Here is a 16923-nt window from a genome sequence, read left to right on the forward strand (position 1 = left end):
GAAAAAAAATTGACACACACCATCAAGCCTCCAGTCCTATAACTTCCTCTTCTGCTCTATGTTCTAACAGAAAATACAGAGTCCCATGGATCAATTCCTGTGGGACGCCTCGGGGCAATACACCTGAACGTATTTTTCTCTTTTTTTACTGTCATGAGAAGTCACGCAGAGATTTTCCGCTTTTGTAAGAAGAGTGACTGACAGTGGACAATAGCTCCAAACTGGTCCTCTCAATTTTAGGAATTATCGTTTGCTGTCATTGACTTCTCCTTAACGTGAGGAAAATCACTCCTGGAGCAAATGTGTGGTGGGGAGTGCGCCGCATCACGCAGGAGCTGCAAACCCACACAGCGATCCAACCAATCAAAACCAGGCCAACTCGTTGTTTAACCAATCAAAAGCCACTTTGCTACTTTAAGTCTGTGGCTTATTAGACTATCATCATGGAACATTCTGAAGCTGTTTGAATATTGTTAGCAAGTATTATTCAGTACTGAAGTAGATTTAAAATGCTTTTTGAAAAGAGAAATATAAGCCCTTACTGTCGTATAAGGTTTTCAATTGATAGAGTCTTATTTTGGATGTGATTTTTGACATTGCTTTGCTGCGCTGCCCGGACATCTTTCTCTCTCTTGTTTGTGTCATCTCTGACGCGCTGAGCACTAAATCAGGAACTCTCCCTATATGGACTGCAGTCTTCACAGTGACCCCAAACAAACCTGACAGAGGTTGTGACTGGCTTTCTTTAATCATACCTCTGCCCTGAAGCTATTGTGCCTGTCCTTCTACTGTCCATGTTATGAGCATATGGTGACCTGACTTTGAGATGTTCTGACATTGATGAACTTTATGGTTCACTGCTACATCTGGGTTTGTTTACATTTTACTCGTATGGGCAAACTATTACTGCATGGGAGTTGGTTATGATTGGCGGAAAGAGGATATTAAGGAAATGTGGTGTGTGTGTGTGTGTGTCTGTGTGCGCCTCTGTCTGTGTATTTGTGTGGGTATGCACATGCTGATGTGTGTGTATGTGTGTGTGTGTGTGTGTAAGAGAGAGAGAATGTGTGTAGTGTGTGTGTTTGTGCAGCAGTCTTAAAGCCGGAGTATAAAGGTAAGAGAGGACTGAAAGGAAAAGAATACAACAGGGAGCATTCAGTGGAATATCTTCTTCTGCTCACTCTCACATACACTCTCTCTCTTTCTCTCTTTCTCTCTCTCACTCTCTTCCTCCGTCTCCCTCTCTTTTAAACACACACACACACACACACACACACACACACACACACACACAAACAAACACATGCACACACACACAAGCACAGCAGGATGTGAATGGACATCAGTGGTGTAAGGTGAAGTCGCAGCAGTGGCCTATTCTGATTACAGTGTGCCTGCAAAAGAGATAGGCGAGGCAAAGAAGGACAGAAAGAAGAGAGAGAGACACAGAGGTAAAGGTCAAAACAGGAGTGAAAGAAGGTTTGATAGAGAGAGACAAAGAGAGGGAAAACATGGGAGACCAAAAGAAAAGAATTGTAAAGAAAAAACAGATAGAGAAAGAAAATGGAATAGAGACAGACAGATAGAGGGAGAGAGAGAGAGAGAGCGCAATAGAGAGAGTGGAAAACGAGAGAGAAAAGAGGGAGAGAGAGAGAGAGCGCAATAGAGAGAGTGGAAAACGAGAGAGAAAAGAGGGAGAGAGAGAGAGAGAGAGAGAGAGGCTGTGAGAAAGCAAAAGAAGGTAGCGAGGGGCAGTAAGTCAATTTCCGAGTGAGGGAGAGTGCAGCGGCGCAGGATTACAGATTGTACCCTGAACACTGCGGTCCACAGGGCTGTGCACGAGAGACGCATACCAAAGAGGAGCGACTCTCTGCGCAGCTTGCACACAAACACACCCTTACGCCAACACACATACACACACAGAGAGACACATGCAAAGATGTCCACATACACACATGCATGCACATGCAACACACATATACACTTACATAGTTGTTACACAAACATGTTCACACGTCTGTCATTGCGATCATAAATACGCACAAACATAAATGATCGTGCCATACACAAACCGCTGCAGTATGTGCATAGTAAATCACAATTACCCAGACACATTCTTGTCTGCCTGGTGCAGAGACGGATGCAAAAACACTGACTGGCAAGAGACGTTTCGGATTGATACAGTATATCGAGTATGATTCCCCCATGGCATAAGCAACCCCCCCACTCCCCCACACTGTTTGGCAGTGCTGCCAAAAAGCAAGGGCCCGCAGCCAAGCGTTGCCTCCCCAGCCTCTGATTGGGGCTATTTTCTGCCGATGCTGTGCATCCTTCTTCGCTGTGCTTAGAGGTCATTCCTTTCGGGGTGGGGGCGTGTGGTAGGCAGCGAGAGATAGTGTGTGTGTGTGTGTGTGAGAGAGAGAGAGAGGGAGAGAGAGACAGAGGCGGGGGAACGGATTACGAGGCCATTTAATAGTGCATCCAATCCATTAGCCCTTGCTTCAGCGTGGGGGCGTTATTCTTATCTTAAAAGACTCTTAATTAGTAAAAAGCAATGGCCGTCCTATATTTTTTTTCCCTCCTTCTTGTTCTAAACCACCACCACCACCCCCCCCCCCCCCCACCCACACACACACACACCCACACACACACGCCTTCCTGCCCCCTCCTCCCGGGCAGCACCTCATTGGGCTATGCCAAGATCGAACGGAGCCGTGGCATGGAGCAGCGGAGCGTGAGAATGTGTAGTTTTTGCGCCAGGCTGCTCCGGAGCAGGCCGCCTCTAAACATAACTGCCATTTAAATTGGCCGTCGATAACCAGTGATTATAGGGGCTCGGGCTAGCGATAGCTCGCGGTTCGCTCGCTGCAGCAGGACAGAGAAAAATGAAGCTACTCTGGCCAGGAAGGGTGGGGTGAGCGGGGTTGGGATGGGTGGGTGGGGATGGGGGAGCAGTGCAATGGGGAACTAGATAGAATAAGCTACATCAGTGAGAGCGGAGGGCTGTGGATACTTCAATCCACATTCACAGCAGAGCTGTATGCTTGCACATACACATACGCGAGACTGATTGATTGCTTAGTTACCTCCCCCCTCTCTTCTCCTCTTTTTTCCCCTCAGTAAACACATCCCCCTGTTTTTTTGTTTGGTTTGGCTTTGTTTTATTCATGAAATGCGGCACTTCGTCCTTTTCTGAGTTGCCCCCCTCCCAAAAAAAGAGAGAGAGAGAGAGGGAGCCTCCCTGCATTCTTATTCCCAGAGTCTTTCATGTGTCAGAGAGAGATTAAAAACTCATCAGAGTAGCTGTGGGTCACTGTGATGGGTCGTCCATCTTAAGTTTGTCTTTGCGTTTATTTCCAATGTGATACAAATCTCTCCATCTTTGGTCCCTGAAATTGGATCCAAAACACTAAAAGTTCCCCTCGTGTTGTCCAAGTCGTTAACATGAACATGACAACGCGCTTCATCTGCGCTTTCTGATTGGATCGGAGGAGAAGTATCCCCAAAGAAGGGGTGTCCCAGTCAGCCAGATAAGTCTGGCTCACTAACGATGGGGAACGATGCTGTTTTAAACATTGCCAAAAGGCAGTCTTGGACCAAAAACAGCCTCCCTATAGTGAAAAAGGTTCCTTTGAAAGAAAAGAGAGGGATGGAGAGATAAGAAAAAAGAGGAATGGGAGAAAGAGTGAAAACATTTAAGAGGAAAGGAAGAGAGAGAATGAGAGAGAGAGAGAGGGGGATGTCTGTAGGTGGCGCTTCTACACTAATAGAGCTCCCCCACCACTGTCTTCATTATTCTTTCTTTGTGACTTTCTTTCTCTTTTTGTTCTTCTTGCTTTTTCTTTGCTGCTCAGTATTGGCTGTTCACCTTTTTTTATCCTGACAAATATGTTTTATCGTTTTCAAGAAATGCTGTTAACCTCGCAGTGTTAAAACTGAACGAACAAGGGCTGTTGGACAAATTGAAAAATAAATGGTGGTACGACAAGGGCGAGTGTGGCAGCGGAGGCGGTGACTCCAAGGTTAGCCTCTATGTCACCACATGCGGGTAAACTGTGTGTGGCGTAATGGTCGCATCTGCCGCGGCGACAACTGGTCAGTGCCGGAGACCTTCCGGCCATTTCCCATCCCCAATCTGGCCCTTCATGATGGGTGGCGATTCAGCCCAGTGGAAAGAAAGAGCCTTAGAAACCAGAGAGGAGAGCAATTACTGTCAAAGCAAAAATATTCGCCTGCACTTTCGTCCGGTCAAAAAGCGCTGGTTCTGTACTTCACAGGCAGGGAAAATGAAAGGAGATGGAGGAGGCAGTGTAGGTGGTTAGTCACCGGGTTTGACCAGCCGTTGCACCGCAATCTTAATTCCAGTTCAAAAGGATCTTCCCATGATGCAATGGTCTTCCAACAGCCACATTTTAGGACTATCAGACACCATCAGCTCTCACTATGGCTCTAACGATTTCTCTCACTCTGACAGAGCGAGTTGGTGGGTGTGCACTTTATCCCCCCCCCTCTCCCCTCTTCTCCGAGTGCGCCTTGCCAATAGTTTTGGGTTCACAGTAATTGCCTCCGCTTGTTGCTAAGATGGCCGCGGCAGTATGTGCCCATTACCTGAAGCGATGCAGCGAGGTTCCATTCATATGTCTGTAGCTCGACAAACCCCCCCACAGCGTCCCCCCCCAAGGCAAGCGAACGAGCGTACACACATGTACCCAATGGAACCTCTGCTTCGTCACTTGTTTTCTCTGTATTTTTCTCTTCTGTGCAAAAGACAACAAAGAAAAGACAAAAAAAAAGAAAAGTTTCTTTGCGATTCGAATAACATAAAATAACATGACCCATGATGTTATTTATGTTATTTCCCACGTGAAGAAGCCCCGTAAACCTTGCAGTGTTGAAACTCAGTGAAGCAGGCGTCTTAGACAAACTGAAAAACAAATGGTGGTACGATAAGGGCGAGTGTGGACCAAAGGACTCGGGAAGTAAGGTCAGTCTCCGGTTAGTCTGGGACAGAAAAACAATAAAAAACACCACTAAAGGAAACTCACTGTTATTTAATTCACATGCACCAAGCAAACTGCCTACTGGCACTGTATGTGAGAGTGTGTCTGTGTGTGTGTGTGTGTGTGTGTGCAGATTCACACAGGGGCATCACACTGCTGCTGCTTTAAGCATGCATGCCCATTATAACTGAACAGGTGTGAGAGCCCCATAGAGACTAGCAGTGAGTTTTTTTTTCCCATCATGCTGTGCAACTCTTGCAGTGATGACATATCATCCTGCTATTAAGTTAACCTGTGCACTTCAGTAGCTCCAGTGGGACACGTTTTGATGTTTTATCACTGACAGCTTAGAGACATGACAGAGCACTGCACAAAGAATATCACAGGCTTAGATGTACTATATGCTCTGATTGTGATTCAAAAACCAGGATATTTATGTAAAATAATGACATGTAAGATGTTAAACAACACACATGTCATACCAATACATGATCTTACAACAGAGTACATATATACATCAAAATTATAGAACGGGGAATGTAGGATTTGATTGAATTACTGTAAATTACTGAAATTAGGTGTAATACCTATGCCCTAATGTTATGTTTTGTGTTATAGTAGTTTGTTGTTAATGTGTTGATGTCATAGCTGTGAAGGTAGATGTAGTTGTAGCTGTGGTAGTAACTATTGTTGTAGTGGCTGTGAGTTCTAATTGAACTAGAATCTGTCTAATTAAAGTAACATGCATGGTAGTTGTTAGTTGAATATCATTATTCCATTTAACTAATGATGTAAGATAAATACTAGCTCATAGCCAATGTATGTGTTGAATATAAACTGTGTTTAAATACAAATGTTCACTTGCACCACCCCATGCCTCCCTAACTCTTGTCATCCCTCCTTTTCTCTCTCTCTTTCTCTGTCTTTCCACACCCCCCACTTCTCCTCCGCCCCTGTTCCCAGGACAAGAGCTCCCAGGCCCTGAGCCTCAGCAACGTGGCTGGGGTCTTCTACATCCTGGTGGGGGGCCTGGGTCTGGCAATGTTGGTGGCGCTGGTTGAGTTCTGTTACAAGTCACGGGCCGAAGCCAAGAGAATGAAGGTGGAATCGGCCGAACTGAATTTTAGCCCTGCTCCAAGCCCCTCCCAGAGCACCCAGAATTTAGCCACTTATAGAGAAGGGTACAACGTATACGGCTCCGAGGGTGTTAAGATATAGGGGTAGGACTTAGGGTCTCCTTTAGTAGGTGGGGTGGTGGTGCGTCTTTTTCTCGTAGCTCAAGCAGTGTGCTTATTTCTTTTATTATTCTTTTTCTTTTTGTGGATGCATTTGATGGTTAGCTGATGTGACGCACTCTGTGACTGCTTCTCTTCATCTTTTCTATTTTTGAAAGCTTATTGTTTGGTTTATGTTCTTCTTTTTTTATTGTATTTGTTTAAATATTACGATCATTATTGGTTTAGTAGTACAAATGTTATGCATTTATGACTTTTGTTTCACCGCGCTTTTGCTCCAAAGCTGGAGTTTAACTTTTGCAAAAGCAAAACTTGGTCCCATCCATTGTTTGGCTGCTGATAATGTTGTGCATTCGCAGCTTCATATCAAAGGCACCTGCATTACTTATCTCAGTGTGTCAGTCCCCTCAGTAGAAGCTCCCACTTTTAACCTATCGCTGACATTTTTCACATGAATTGTTACGCAATGAGCACTAGATGCTTACAAGTTATAGATTTGTGCCAAATCCGATGTAATGAACCTTGAATGGTCTTTAGGAGTAGTGACATGCACTACAAACACTTTATAGATATGACCTACTTGTTGGTGTCTGTGCTGCACACTTACTAGAATGTTCAGTGTACAGTCAGTTTTTTTGTCAGTCATCTTAGTAAGATCTACAACTATGTTATGTTCACAGTCTGCTGGTAACACAAATGTATACCCTACTCATTGATACTCAACACATGAGATACAGATGACATAGGGTCCATGAGGCACAGCCGATACAACAAGAAGTTCTGTCACATAAAGTGTTATACTGCCCTATACCAGGCTCCATAAGTAAATGCAGACTTTTTGTTCTTTATTCAGTTTAAGGGGCCTTTAGCTTTTATAGACCAAAACCCTGTAGTGCTGTTTTATGATAGAAATGCAGATGTCTAACATGATGTATCAACTTCTTGATGTTTGTTGTTGCCTGCTTTCTGTTTCTTTTGAGCATTGTTTTGTTTGGTTCGGTTCATCCTCCGTTTTGTATCGTTGTCTGTAGATGTGTTTGGTGGCGTATTGTGTGTTAGTAGGTGTGAGTATTCTTTACAAGCTGGGGACAGACTCAATCAAACTCACACTATTTTTTTCCCCCACCTGCCTCTCCCTTGTCTAACCCCTGACCCTTCCCCCTCACCTCCACCCATCCTCCAGCTCACCTTCACGGAAGCCATGAGAAACAAGGCCCGTTTGTCCATCACGGGTAGCGTGGGGGAGAACGGACGCGTCCTGACTCCCGACTGCCCCAAGGCCGTGCACTCTGGCCCGTCTCTCCGCCACAGCTCGGGATTGGCCGTGGTGTCATCGGACCTGCCGTGAAAACCAAAAACACACCCTGTGCCTTAAAAATGAACAAAAACAAAAAATACAAATCACTCACATTAACAATGACGCAACCAGAAGTGAAGACAGCCAGCAGGCTAACAAGAGACTCAGCAGGGGGAAGGAGAGGGAATGCGGAGAGGACAGCCTGATACAAAAACGACTATCAAGCAGTTTAAAATATATCGATATATAAATATATATAAATATATTGATTCACGTTGTGGCTCCTACCGCAACAGGAAGGATCATGCTGAGGTATGACAGGTGTGCAAGGATTGTAACGCAGCACAGACTAGTGACACCACTGAGCGTAGTCTCAATGACGAACAGTTTCAAAACTCCGGGAAGCTCAGCGTTATTCTGATCTGGGTGACCTGCGGTTCGCAGAGACAACGCATTTCGGCTGAGCGAGCCTAGTCTGTTCCGCTCTCAACGCCTTACCGAGATCAACCTCGCTTCAGGACCACGCCTCTCATCCATATCGCCACCAGTAAACAGAGAAGACGCCAGTAGAAATCAATTTAGAAGACCAGAAAACTGTCGACTTGAATCACAGACTGTGTAAATCTGCTTTTTATCACCATTAACTGTTCGACTTGAACGACTTTAGCCTCTTCAGTTTCCCGTCTCGCCAAATGAGCGCAGAAATAATTGAGAAGAGGATGGTAGCAACTCTTTTTGTTAACCAACACGGACGTCAGGGCAGCCAACACTGAAAGTGTTTTTGTTTTGTTTTGTTTTTTTAGAAAGCAAAGAGGGGGGGGGGGGAGAACAGGCTAGTATTTATTTAAAAATGATTCATTACCATATGAGTAGCCTAATGCTAAATAACAAATAGATAATCACTCAATCATGATGAATCCATTAGTAAATAATGTACATTCTGTGAAAAGTTCAACTGAAGATATCATTCACACAAGTTTTACAGTGCCAGGAGAAGAAAAAAAGAATACAAAATGCTTGCTTTTTAAACTGATGTATATAACTCCGTAGCGGGAAAACAGAACACACCTCTTTTTGTAACCATCTTAATATTTCATTGCAATAATGAATATAAAGATGAATCGACTTGTAATTAAGATTAAATCTTTTATAAATATACATATTATATATAAATAAATAGATCTATATAAATCTAAAGAGATATACAAGAAAACAATGAGCACCATAATGTGAGGCCATGGCATATGTTCTGTTATGGGTTGTTTTGATAACAATATAACACAGTCTGTATGTGTCCTTGTCCTCACTGAATGTCTGAAACACACACACACACACACACACACATAGACATACACATGCACATACACACACCGCCATGCACACGCCGTCGTCACTGTACTGGACACTAGGCACACATCTGAGGTCAAATCTGACATTGGATTTCACAGCCTTGAGTCATGTTTTTCTTTTGCGTTATTTGTTTGTCTGTCTTTTTGTTTGTTTTCTTTAATTGTTTGTACCCACGAATTTGGAAAAAAAATAATAAAATTTAAAGCATTTGTACAATAGTCCTTACCTGTTCATGTGTTAAGTGTTGATTTGCTTATGTTTCATCACAACGGAGAGGTGATATTTTGGCTCTAGTAGTGCATTTCGTACTGAAACCATATTTATTTATTTTTTAATAAATAATTCATGGCATTTCTCTGCTCCCAACAGGGAAAGTTATTGCCTTGGTCCTTGTCAAAGCACTGTGCAATTCCCTCAGTGACTGTTTTTTCCCCCATTTGAACTTGAACTGTGCAAGACCAAAGGGTAAAGACAGACGGTGATGGCTAAATCTATCAAGACTTTGCACAAAGGCTAGATGAAATAGGCACATAGCCTAGTTCTATGCCATGCTCATCGTTCACCTGCAACTAATCCTGTTGGTCCACTATATCCATTTTGGTTTGTTTCTAGTAAAAGAAATCCGTCCAAAATGAAGTCCTTGTCTTTTTCATTGCACACATACAGCAAACACACAGATACCATTAACATTCTGACTCTGATTGAGGCTCTTAAAAAGGGATGTTTCATTGTATTTACTGATGCAGGACTTTCTTTCCGTGTGGACAAATAATTTAACATTTCCAAGAGCATCAGCCAAGAAAATGTCAGAGTCAAATATCCCCAATCGCTGTTTTAAATGTCATAGCTCAATTAGGGTTAGTAAACAGACCTGTCCTGCATAGTCAGGGCTTGGGATACATTTCTTAATTCACTGTTCAATTGTTATTGAACTAATGTCACATCAATACCAGACAGAGGAACACCTGACATTTTTTGGTCATAACATTAAAATGTACCGGTAATAGGATCTCTGTTATTTTTAGTCAAAATATGTTAAATGGCCATTGAATTACCTTCCCACAATGTTGTAGACTCTCCTCTCCCATGCATGCACAATTGTAGTCATCCTCAGTCAACACTGGTTTCTAACAAAGAAGACTTACGACCATCAGGCCAACCTGGAGAAGGTAAGACATAGAGAAATTGAAAATGAAAATAGTAATCTTATGGAATAGGGGTGCTCTGGGCATCTCAGTCATGCAAATGGCATGGACAAATTCTCCTTGAGATTATGATAATATGATATATTACATACAAGAAACATACACAACAGCTCAATGTCTGCACCAGACACATGAGACATTTTGAAAGTCTGCCGCTTCTTAGTGAGCACAGAACCTGTCACCTGTGCAACAGTGGTATATTAAGGTGACATTTTAGGACCAAGACGCTAATTATCAGAGGGTATTTCTTGGAAGTCAAGTGGCTGGCTGACCTTTCACATTGAAATAATACTGCAACTTACCAGACAGACAGAGGCACAGGGGACAGACTATGAAACGGCTTGATAAAGCAACTGGATGTTAGCTAATATGATACAGGGGAAATTATTAGAAATGGTCACCCAAATTAACTGATTTAGTATCCTATCCTATACCAGACATACAAGATAATTTGTAAGTACTTTTCTGTTTCTTTTCTGTCTATGGCGGAAAAATCAATCCAGTGGCCATTTTGGATAACTGTCTAGAAGATGAATGGGGATCTCAAAGCCATCTTGTCAATGGCTTGGATATAAAATACAAAGGTTCAAAGAAATGCACCACCTTTTTATTTATCGTAAAAGACAGAGCAGTAAAAAGGACAAGAGATCTATTTTTTCTGCTTTTCCAAACATACTGCACCTGAAGAGCTCTGAAAAAAATAGAAAAGAAAGGCAAGTATCCTCTCAAACACTCATCCAGCAATAATACAACATCTGAAACATTACAAAAAATAGAAAATAAATGACCGGTACAATAAAGTCACAAGGCATATTAGACATCCCGCTTTAGCCATTTCTATATATCGATATATAGATATAGATACACAATGACACTTAGTTGTGTGCTTCTGTATTGCAACAGAGACTGCACTCTGTACATGAAACAACAGTACTGAACAGACACATTTCAGAAGAGGGAAATCTCCCTCTATACAGGCACACATTTTTCCACAAATATACACAACTACAAAAGGGTTTCTTTTCCTCATATTTACGTACCATAAAAGACTTCAAACAAAATGGAGGGTAAACATATTGACATAAATGGAAATCACCGATACATGATGGAAAGAGAAAAACCAATACATGATGTATCGATTGTTGTCTGCTGCAACTGATTTCTGGATGCTGCTGAGCTGGGAATTTATTCGTCTAATAGATCATAGCGAGCACCATCTTGTGCCGAGACTAGTCTCGGGTTTCATGCTGCATTCTAGGCGACGTCGGAGGTCGGACATCAACTCCGATTTTGAAGTCGGGGTAGATTGACTTGCCTCGAGTGTAGAAATGGGAACTCCGACTTCAAACGGCGTTCCATTGTATTTTTCCCCAGAGTTTGTCTGGAATGAATCTGGGAGATTCCAACTAGGAGATATCCGACTTCCAAGGTTTCTGGAATGCAGCATATCACACGCACACACACACACACACACACACACACACACAAATACTCACACATGAATGAACAGTCACAGCATTTGAGTCCCATTTGGCTATCTGTTACACCACAACAGACAACAGGCAGAAATGCAAACGCCCCAACAATGAACTGAGAAGCACAATGGTTCACCGAACAGCAGCTACACTGCACTGGCAGCATCAGAGAGGCACCGGCACTGCCCTCTGTGATCCTGTCAGGGAACAGGAGGAAGCAAACACACTGGACCATGTCTTTCCATTACTTTGTGACAGCAGGCACACGCGCCCTCCTGCGTGGCATATCGAACAGGCTTGGTCCAAACACTTTTGTCCCTCCTCTAACCGATGTTCATTCATTGCCTCCACACATGTCCTGTGGATCCTTTCCTACACAAACACACACACACACACACACACACACACACACAGACACACACACACACACACACACACACCTCTGCTCCACCATCTTGCTCTGTCTGACCCTCTCTCTCCTCCCTGCCCAAAACGTCCTCCCACTCCCCCTACAGAGCGTATCGTATCCTCTCCTTCTGCAGATGCTGAGCACAGTGTCTCTGGTTAGTGTCCTTGGTGCAGCACCATCTGCTGGCCATCCTTGTGCAGCTGCAGCCTCTCCTTCTCCACCTGCAAACGCTCCTTCTCGATCTGCAGCCGGCCGGACTCGAACTTGAAGAACTGCAGCCGCTCCTTCTCCAGCAGGAGGCGCTCTTTCTCCAGCTTCAGCTTCTCGGCCTCCAGGTCCACGGCCGGGTGCCACACGGGCTTCCTGTCCTTGTCCGACCCCTCCAGCGTGGACGAGGTGGGGGCACTCGAGGAGGACAGCGAGGAGGAGGTGGAGGAGGTGCTGGGCGTGGCGGCGGCGGCGGCGGTGGAGGTGGACGAGGGCAGGCCGTGCTGGGCAGCGGTCGTCTGGCACATGAGCAGGCGCAGCCGCTCGCGCTCCACCTGGAGCCGCTCGCGCTCGAGCTGCACGCGCTCGCGCTCCGTCTCGGCCTGCCGCAAGCGCTCTTTCTCCAGCAGGAGGCGCTCCTTCTCCACCCCCAGCCGCTCGGACTCCACCTGCAGACGGTGCTTCTCCAGGTCCAGACGCTGCTTCTCCAGGGCGATCAGCAGGCCCGCGCTCTCGTGGGCGCCGCCCAGGCCCATGCCGGCCAGACCCACCCCCAGGCCAGCCCCGCCCAGGCCCACGCCGCTGATGCCCATGCCGATGCCCGCACCCAGGCCCAGGTCCCGCCCCCCCGTGCTGACCGAGGAGGCTTTGGAGGAGCTGAGCATGCCAAATTCGTCGATGTGGGCGAAGACCTCGGGGACGCGTCCCTCGCGGTCGATGTCGGGCAAGATGGAGGGGAAGCAGTCGTCATCGTCCTCCTCTCCGTCCGCTTCGCCCTCTCCTACCTCACCAGCGTCGCCTTCCAGCTGCCAACACACAACACGACACAGGCCAAGTCACAGGCAATTCATTAATATATACACAATCAACAAGTTCATAAATATGTATGCATTTAAAGAAACATTTGACCGTTGTACCGTTGTGACAAATGCTATTTATTCCACTGCTTGGTTGAATTTCCCATTGTCCTACGTAATTTAGAACTACCATTAACCGTATGTTATTTGCACACCTATGAAGAAGATCCATTTTTTTGGCCGTATCACACTTGTATATTAATTCGCCAAACTCGTTGTGAAGTTTAAATGAACTGTCACGTTGCATCCGAGCTGTAAAATGCAGATGTTCAGAACATGGCAACATTGTAGCATATGACGGAGGTGGCTTTTAGCTAGATGGATGACAGCAGGGTAAGTAAAATAGCGATGTTTCCAAGCTAAAGTTCATCAGAATCTTGGGATACGCCCGCTTGACAACGGGAGAGATAGAACTAACGACTGGCCTTTGGCCATAGCAACCATCCATTTAGAACTAGTAATGGCAGTTTGTCCTGCAAGTTGAGAAATTTGTTGATATGTGTTGGAAGACAGTAGTTCTACAAACCCCTATGTCCAAAACTCAATAAACATTGCTTTACAAAAAATATGTATGCATGTGGGATAGGGACACATGAAGCTCAAAATGACACTATTTACATAACAAATATTTACTTTCAAATAAAACAGCTTTTACGCTTTATGAATTTCCACCCTGTAAACCCGCAAACTCTCATGAGTCATCCAATGAAATCTGTTTTATTTTATTTATACAACAGCTTTTTAAGTTTAATGTATAAAAGCTGCATGCCATTTGGAAAATGTCAGGACGCAAATCTATAGCTTTGATTATTATGGTGTAATGTATTCAAGGAACCTCTTACATTTTAATATGTTCTTCTTTTATCCATTTATTATACATCTATTAACTGTTAATCTTTCAGCACCATGTTTCTTTCTTAATAGACAGGTAATATGTCCTTTTTTTTTATTTAGGAGGTTTATGGAAGGGTGAGTTGTTGGAATGTCCTACATGTCCTGAAACTGTACAGCATGCCCATTGATAGGACCCTAGATTTGGAACCAAACACAAAACGAGTGATAGAGGGCATTGTAAACTTGTGTATTAAAGAAAAATTATGATCGATACCTAATGCACTTTTTTCCCAAATCTAGGGTCTTACAGTTCAGAAAATCAATGAACATGCCATGCAAACTCATAATGCTTCGGTCATCCAGCTATGAATACTACTAAAAGTTAACTTAATTTACTTAAAAATATTGATGCCCAAACATTGCTTCTCAGGCTGTAAAACTAAATACATATCAAGGACTGAAAAGAATATGAAGACATAGGATTTGAACACAAATCCTTAACAGGCATTGGTTTTGGGACCAATTCATGATACAGACAAGGTTTGAATCCTGAGACGGTGCACCAACAACTTTATCTGATTGGACATGGAATGAACCATGATGATTTGGGAGGTTTCATGATTTTTCTTGTTTGTAAATTTGAGTCAACAGCACTGCAGATGATCTCAAGAGTTATCCTTCTACCCATATCAACTATCCATAATCACAACATCATGTCACACATGTACTGCTACAGAACACATTCTTCCAACCGCTCACCCCTCCTCAAACCTCCTAAGTCACAATAGGAGCTATTATCTATCTATAAAGAAAAAAACATGGTGCTAAACATGATTAATAAATTCATAATAGATGAGGAATTGATCATATTAGGGGGTTCCATTATTTTCACTCAACATTTAAGTTGAATACATAGGGCCATAATAATGAAAGTTAAGAGATTAGCTTCCAGACATTTTTCAACTGGCATGCAGTGGTCTGACATCACTGACTGGCAATTGGTGATACCAGGTTTGACTTCAATATCAACTATTCTTGATTTTGCTCCCATCTTTGTCTACAGAGAGCCAGAGAGGACCACACACACCCCTCACCCATCTCTTACCCTGTAGCCATTAGCATCATCATCCTCCATCTTGACCCCCGAGGGCGTGTGGCTGCTCGGCTCCCCGAGGTCAGAAAGGTCCTGCCAATCGCACGCCGCCTCTTTGGCAAAGCCGCTCACGTCCAGCGACTGGTCACCGCCGCTGAGCGAGGCGTCGTTGTCGGGTGACAGGCACGGCGCCTCGTACTCGCCGCCGGCCTTCAGGCCCGACGCCAGCTCAGCGCGCATCTGCTTGCGCTTCATGAGCGCGCGCCAGTCCAGGTAGCGGCGCTTGACCTCGGCAGCGGTGCGCAGCTCGCCCTCGCCGAGTGCGTTGACGCAGTCGGCCACCTCGTCCCAGGCGCGGCGCTTCAGCTCGTTGATGGCCGTGTTCTGCTGGCGCGAGAAGAGCACGTCTCGGCGCTTGTGGATCTCGCGGATGAGAGTCTGCGTCTCCTTGACGCTGTAGTTGCTCTTCCGCTTGCGCTTCAGGTGTTTCATCTGCAGGAAGTCCATCGCAAGGGGGGGGAAGGGGTCAGACAGACAGGCCAGAGAGAGAGAGAAAGAGAGCTGGGCAATGATGACCTGATGGAGAGTCAGAGATGAGGCTCTGGAGTGCTACAGGTGGTTATGAGAGAGAGAGAGAGGGAAAGAGAGAGAGAGGAGGAAAGAGAGATGGAGGGGAAGACAGAGTTGCATAAAAAGAACCAAAAGTTAGAAGAGATGTGGGTGAAGACTTCCACTAAGACTTGCTGGGGAAGACGAGATGAGGGGCATAGACAGTGCTCCTGCCAGCAGGTTACTTCTGAGGGAGATGCATGTCAGAGCTGGAGTGGAGGATTCCCAGGCCCCATGGCACGGGGATGCTGACAGTGCCTGGCTGCACAATCCCTGAAGGACATTTGAAGACAAGACAATTAGAAAGGGAAAAATAAAGGAAGCAAATCATCATTATGTGTTGTCTGCAGCGAATCTACACTGTCTGCATTGACAACCAAACACACCTTATCTAGATCATCAATCAATCCTGGGTAGTTCCTGACTGGAAAATGGGAATTTTGGTCATGTTTAAGAAGACAGGGAGATACGGAGCTGCCACATCAATCAACCATGTACAAAAATCACATAAGTCATACTAGATGTTAAGAGTGATACTTATTATGTTGGACTATAACAGGTTAGGACTTGCCTTATATACAGACTGTGGCTCATCCAACTATAAGATATGTGTTTGCTAGAATAACTATCGCCTTGGGTAACTTGATATTTTTCTTTACAAATATAACGAGTGATAATTCACAATTAAATTATTGTTTAAATAAAATGTATCTTCCTCAAATCGATTCCCTTCACTTAAATGAACAACAGAATGAGAATGGAGCTGAATCGGTCATCGTGCCGAATTTTGCTGAGATGTTATCCTCCAAATAGCCCGCACGTTTAAAATTAAATGGCTGGTCTAAATGCATCTGTGCGTAGCGATGCACGACCACACACTTCACATCTACAACTCTTGTAGTCGACACTTCGGTAGCACTAAGATGGCCAATTTAAGTACCGGAGTATCAACCAACAAAACTGTGTCTGCATTAACGTTTGATTTCATTTGGATAATCGAGTAAGCTAATCAGCTAGCGATAGTAGTAGGAACGTAAAGCGCTATCATACTACGAGTCTGACGTGACCAACATCTGGTGAGTTAAAGGCTGCGCCATTTTTTTCTGAAAGCTCATGGTCATTTAGTAATAAACTGATACAAATAAATGCATTTATATCCTATGCATATGGACAAAACTTACCGAGGTGGTGGGATAGGAATATGTCAAAAGCTCATTCTTTTCAAATCAATGGCAAAACAAATCGGAACCAGACCCTGGGGCATGAACCATAAACATTGTTGTGATTGGTCCGTTCTGTGTCACTCCCACTTTAGCTTAACCCGCCTTGTCAACTCCTTCCGGATGTGTGTG

General features: G+C 44.4%; 2 protein-coding genes across 10 annotated transcripts in view; one reads left to right on the plus strand and one right to left on the minus strand.

The window, feature by feature from the left end:
- The window catches only part of gria4a (glutamate receptor, ionotropic, AMPA 4a), an 81541-nt gene extending 73553 nt beyond the window's left edge, over positions 1–7988 (plus strand). For 3 of the 9 annotated variants that reach the window (XM_076282351.1, XM_076282353.1, XM_076282355.1), the window contains 3 exons: positions 3908–4022; positions 5964–6101; positions 7419–7988. In XM_076282351.1, the coding sequence (XP_076138466.1) occupies positions 3908–4022; positions 5964–6101; positions 7419–7583 (418 nt within the window). In that variant the 3' untranslated portion in view covers positions 7584–7988. Of the gene's footprint in view, positions 1–3907; positions 4023–4869; positions 4985–5963; positions 6189–7418 lie in introns of all 9 variants that reach the window. The other 6 variants (XM_076282356.1, XM_076282357.1, XM_076282358.1 and 3 more) reach the window with 3 other exon arrangements.
- Positions 7989–10672: 2684 nt separating this feature from the next.
- Positions 10673–16832, minus strand: msantd4 (Myb/SANT-like DNA-binding domain containing 4 with coiled-coils). Its single transcript, XM_076281542.1, has 3 exons — positions 16753–16832; positions 14975–15844; positions 10673–12984 (listed from the first exon to the last, which is right to left on the minus strand). Exons 2-3 carry the CDS (start codon positions 15467–15469, stop codon positions 12127–12129), a joined length of 1353 nt encoding a protein of 450 aa, XP_076137657.1. The 5' UTR covers positions 15470–15844; positions 16753–16832; the 3' UTR covers positions 10673–12126.
- Positions 16833–16923: the final 91 nt, after the last annotated feature.

The sequence above is a fragment of the Alosa pseudoharengus genome, unplaced genomic scaffold (genome assembly GCF_046254945.1).
Source record: "Alosa pseudoharengus isolate Yale_2024_CS ecotype anadromous, Long Island Sound unplaced genomic scaffold, YU_APseudo_1.1 YU_APseudo_1.1_scf_13, whole genome shotgun sequence".
NCBI lineage: Eukaryota > Metazoa > Chordata > Actinopteri > Clupeiformes > Clupeidae > Alosa > Alosa pseudoharengus.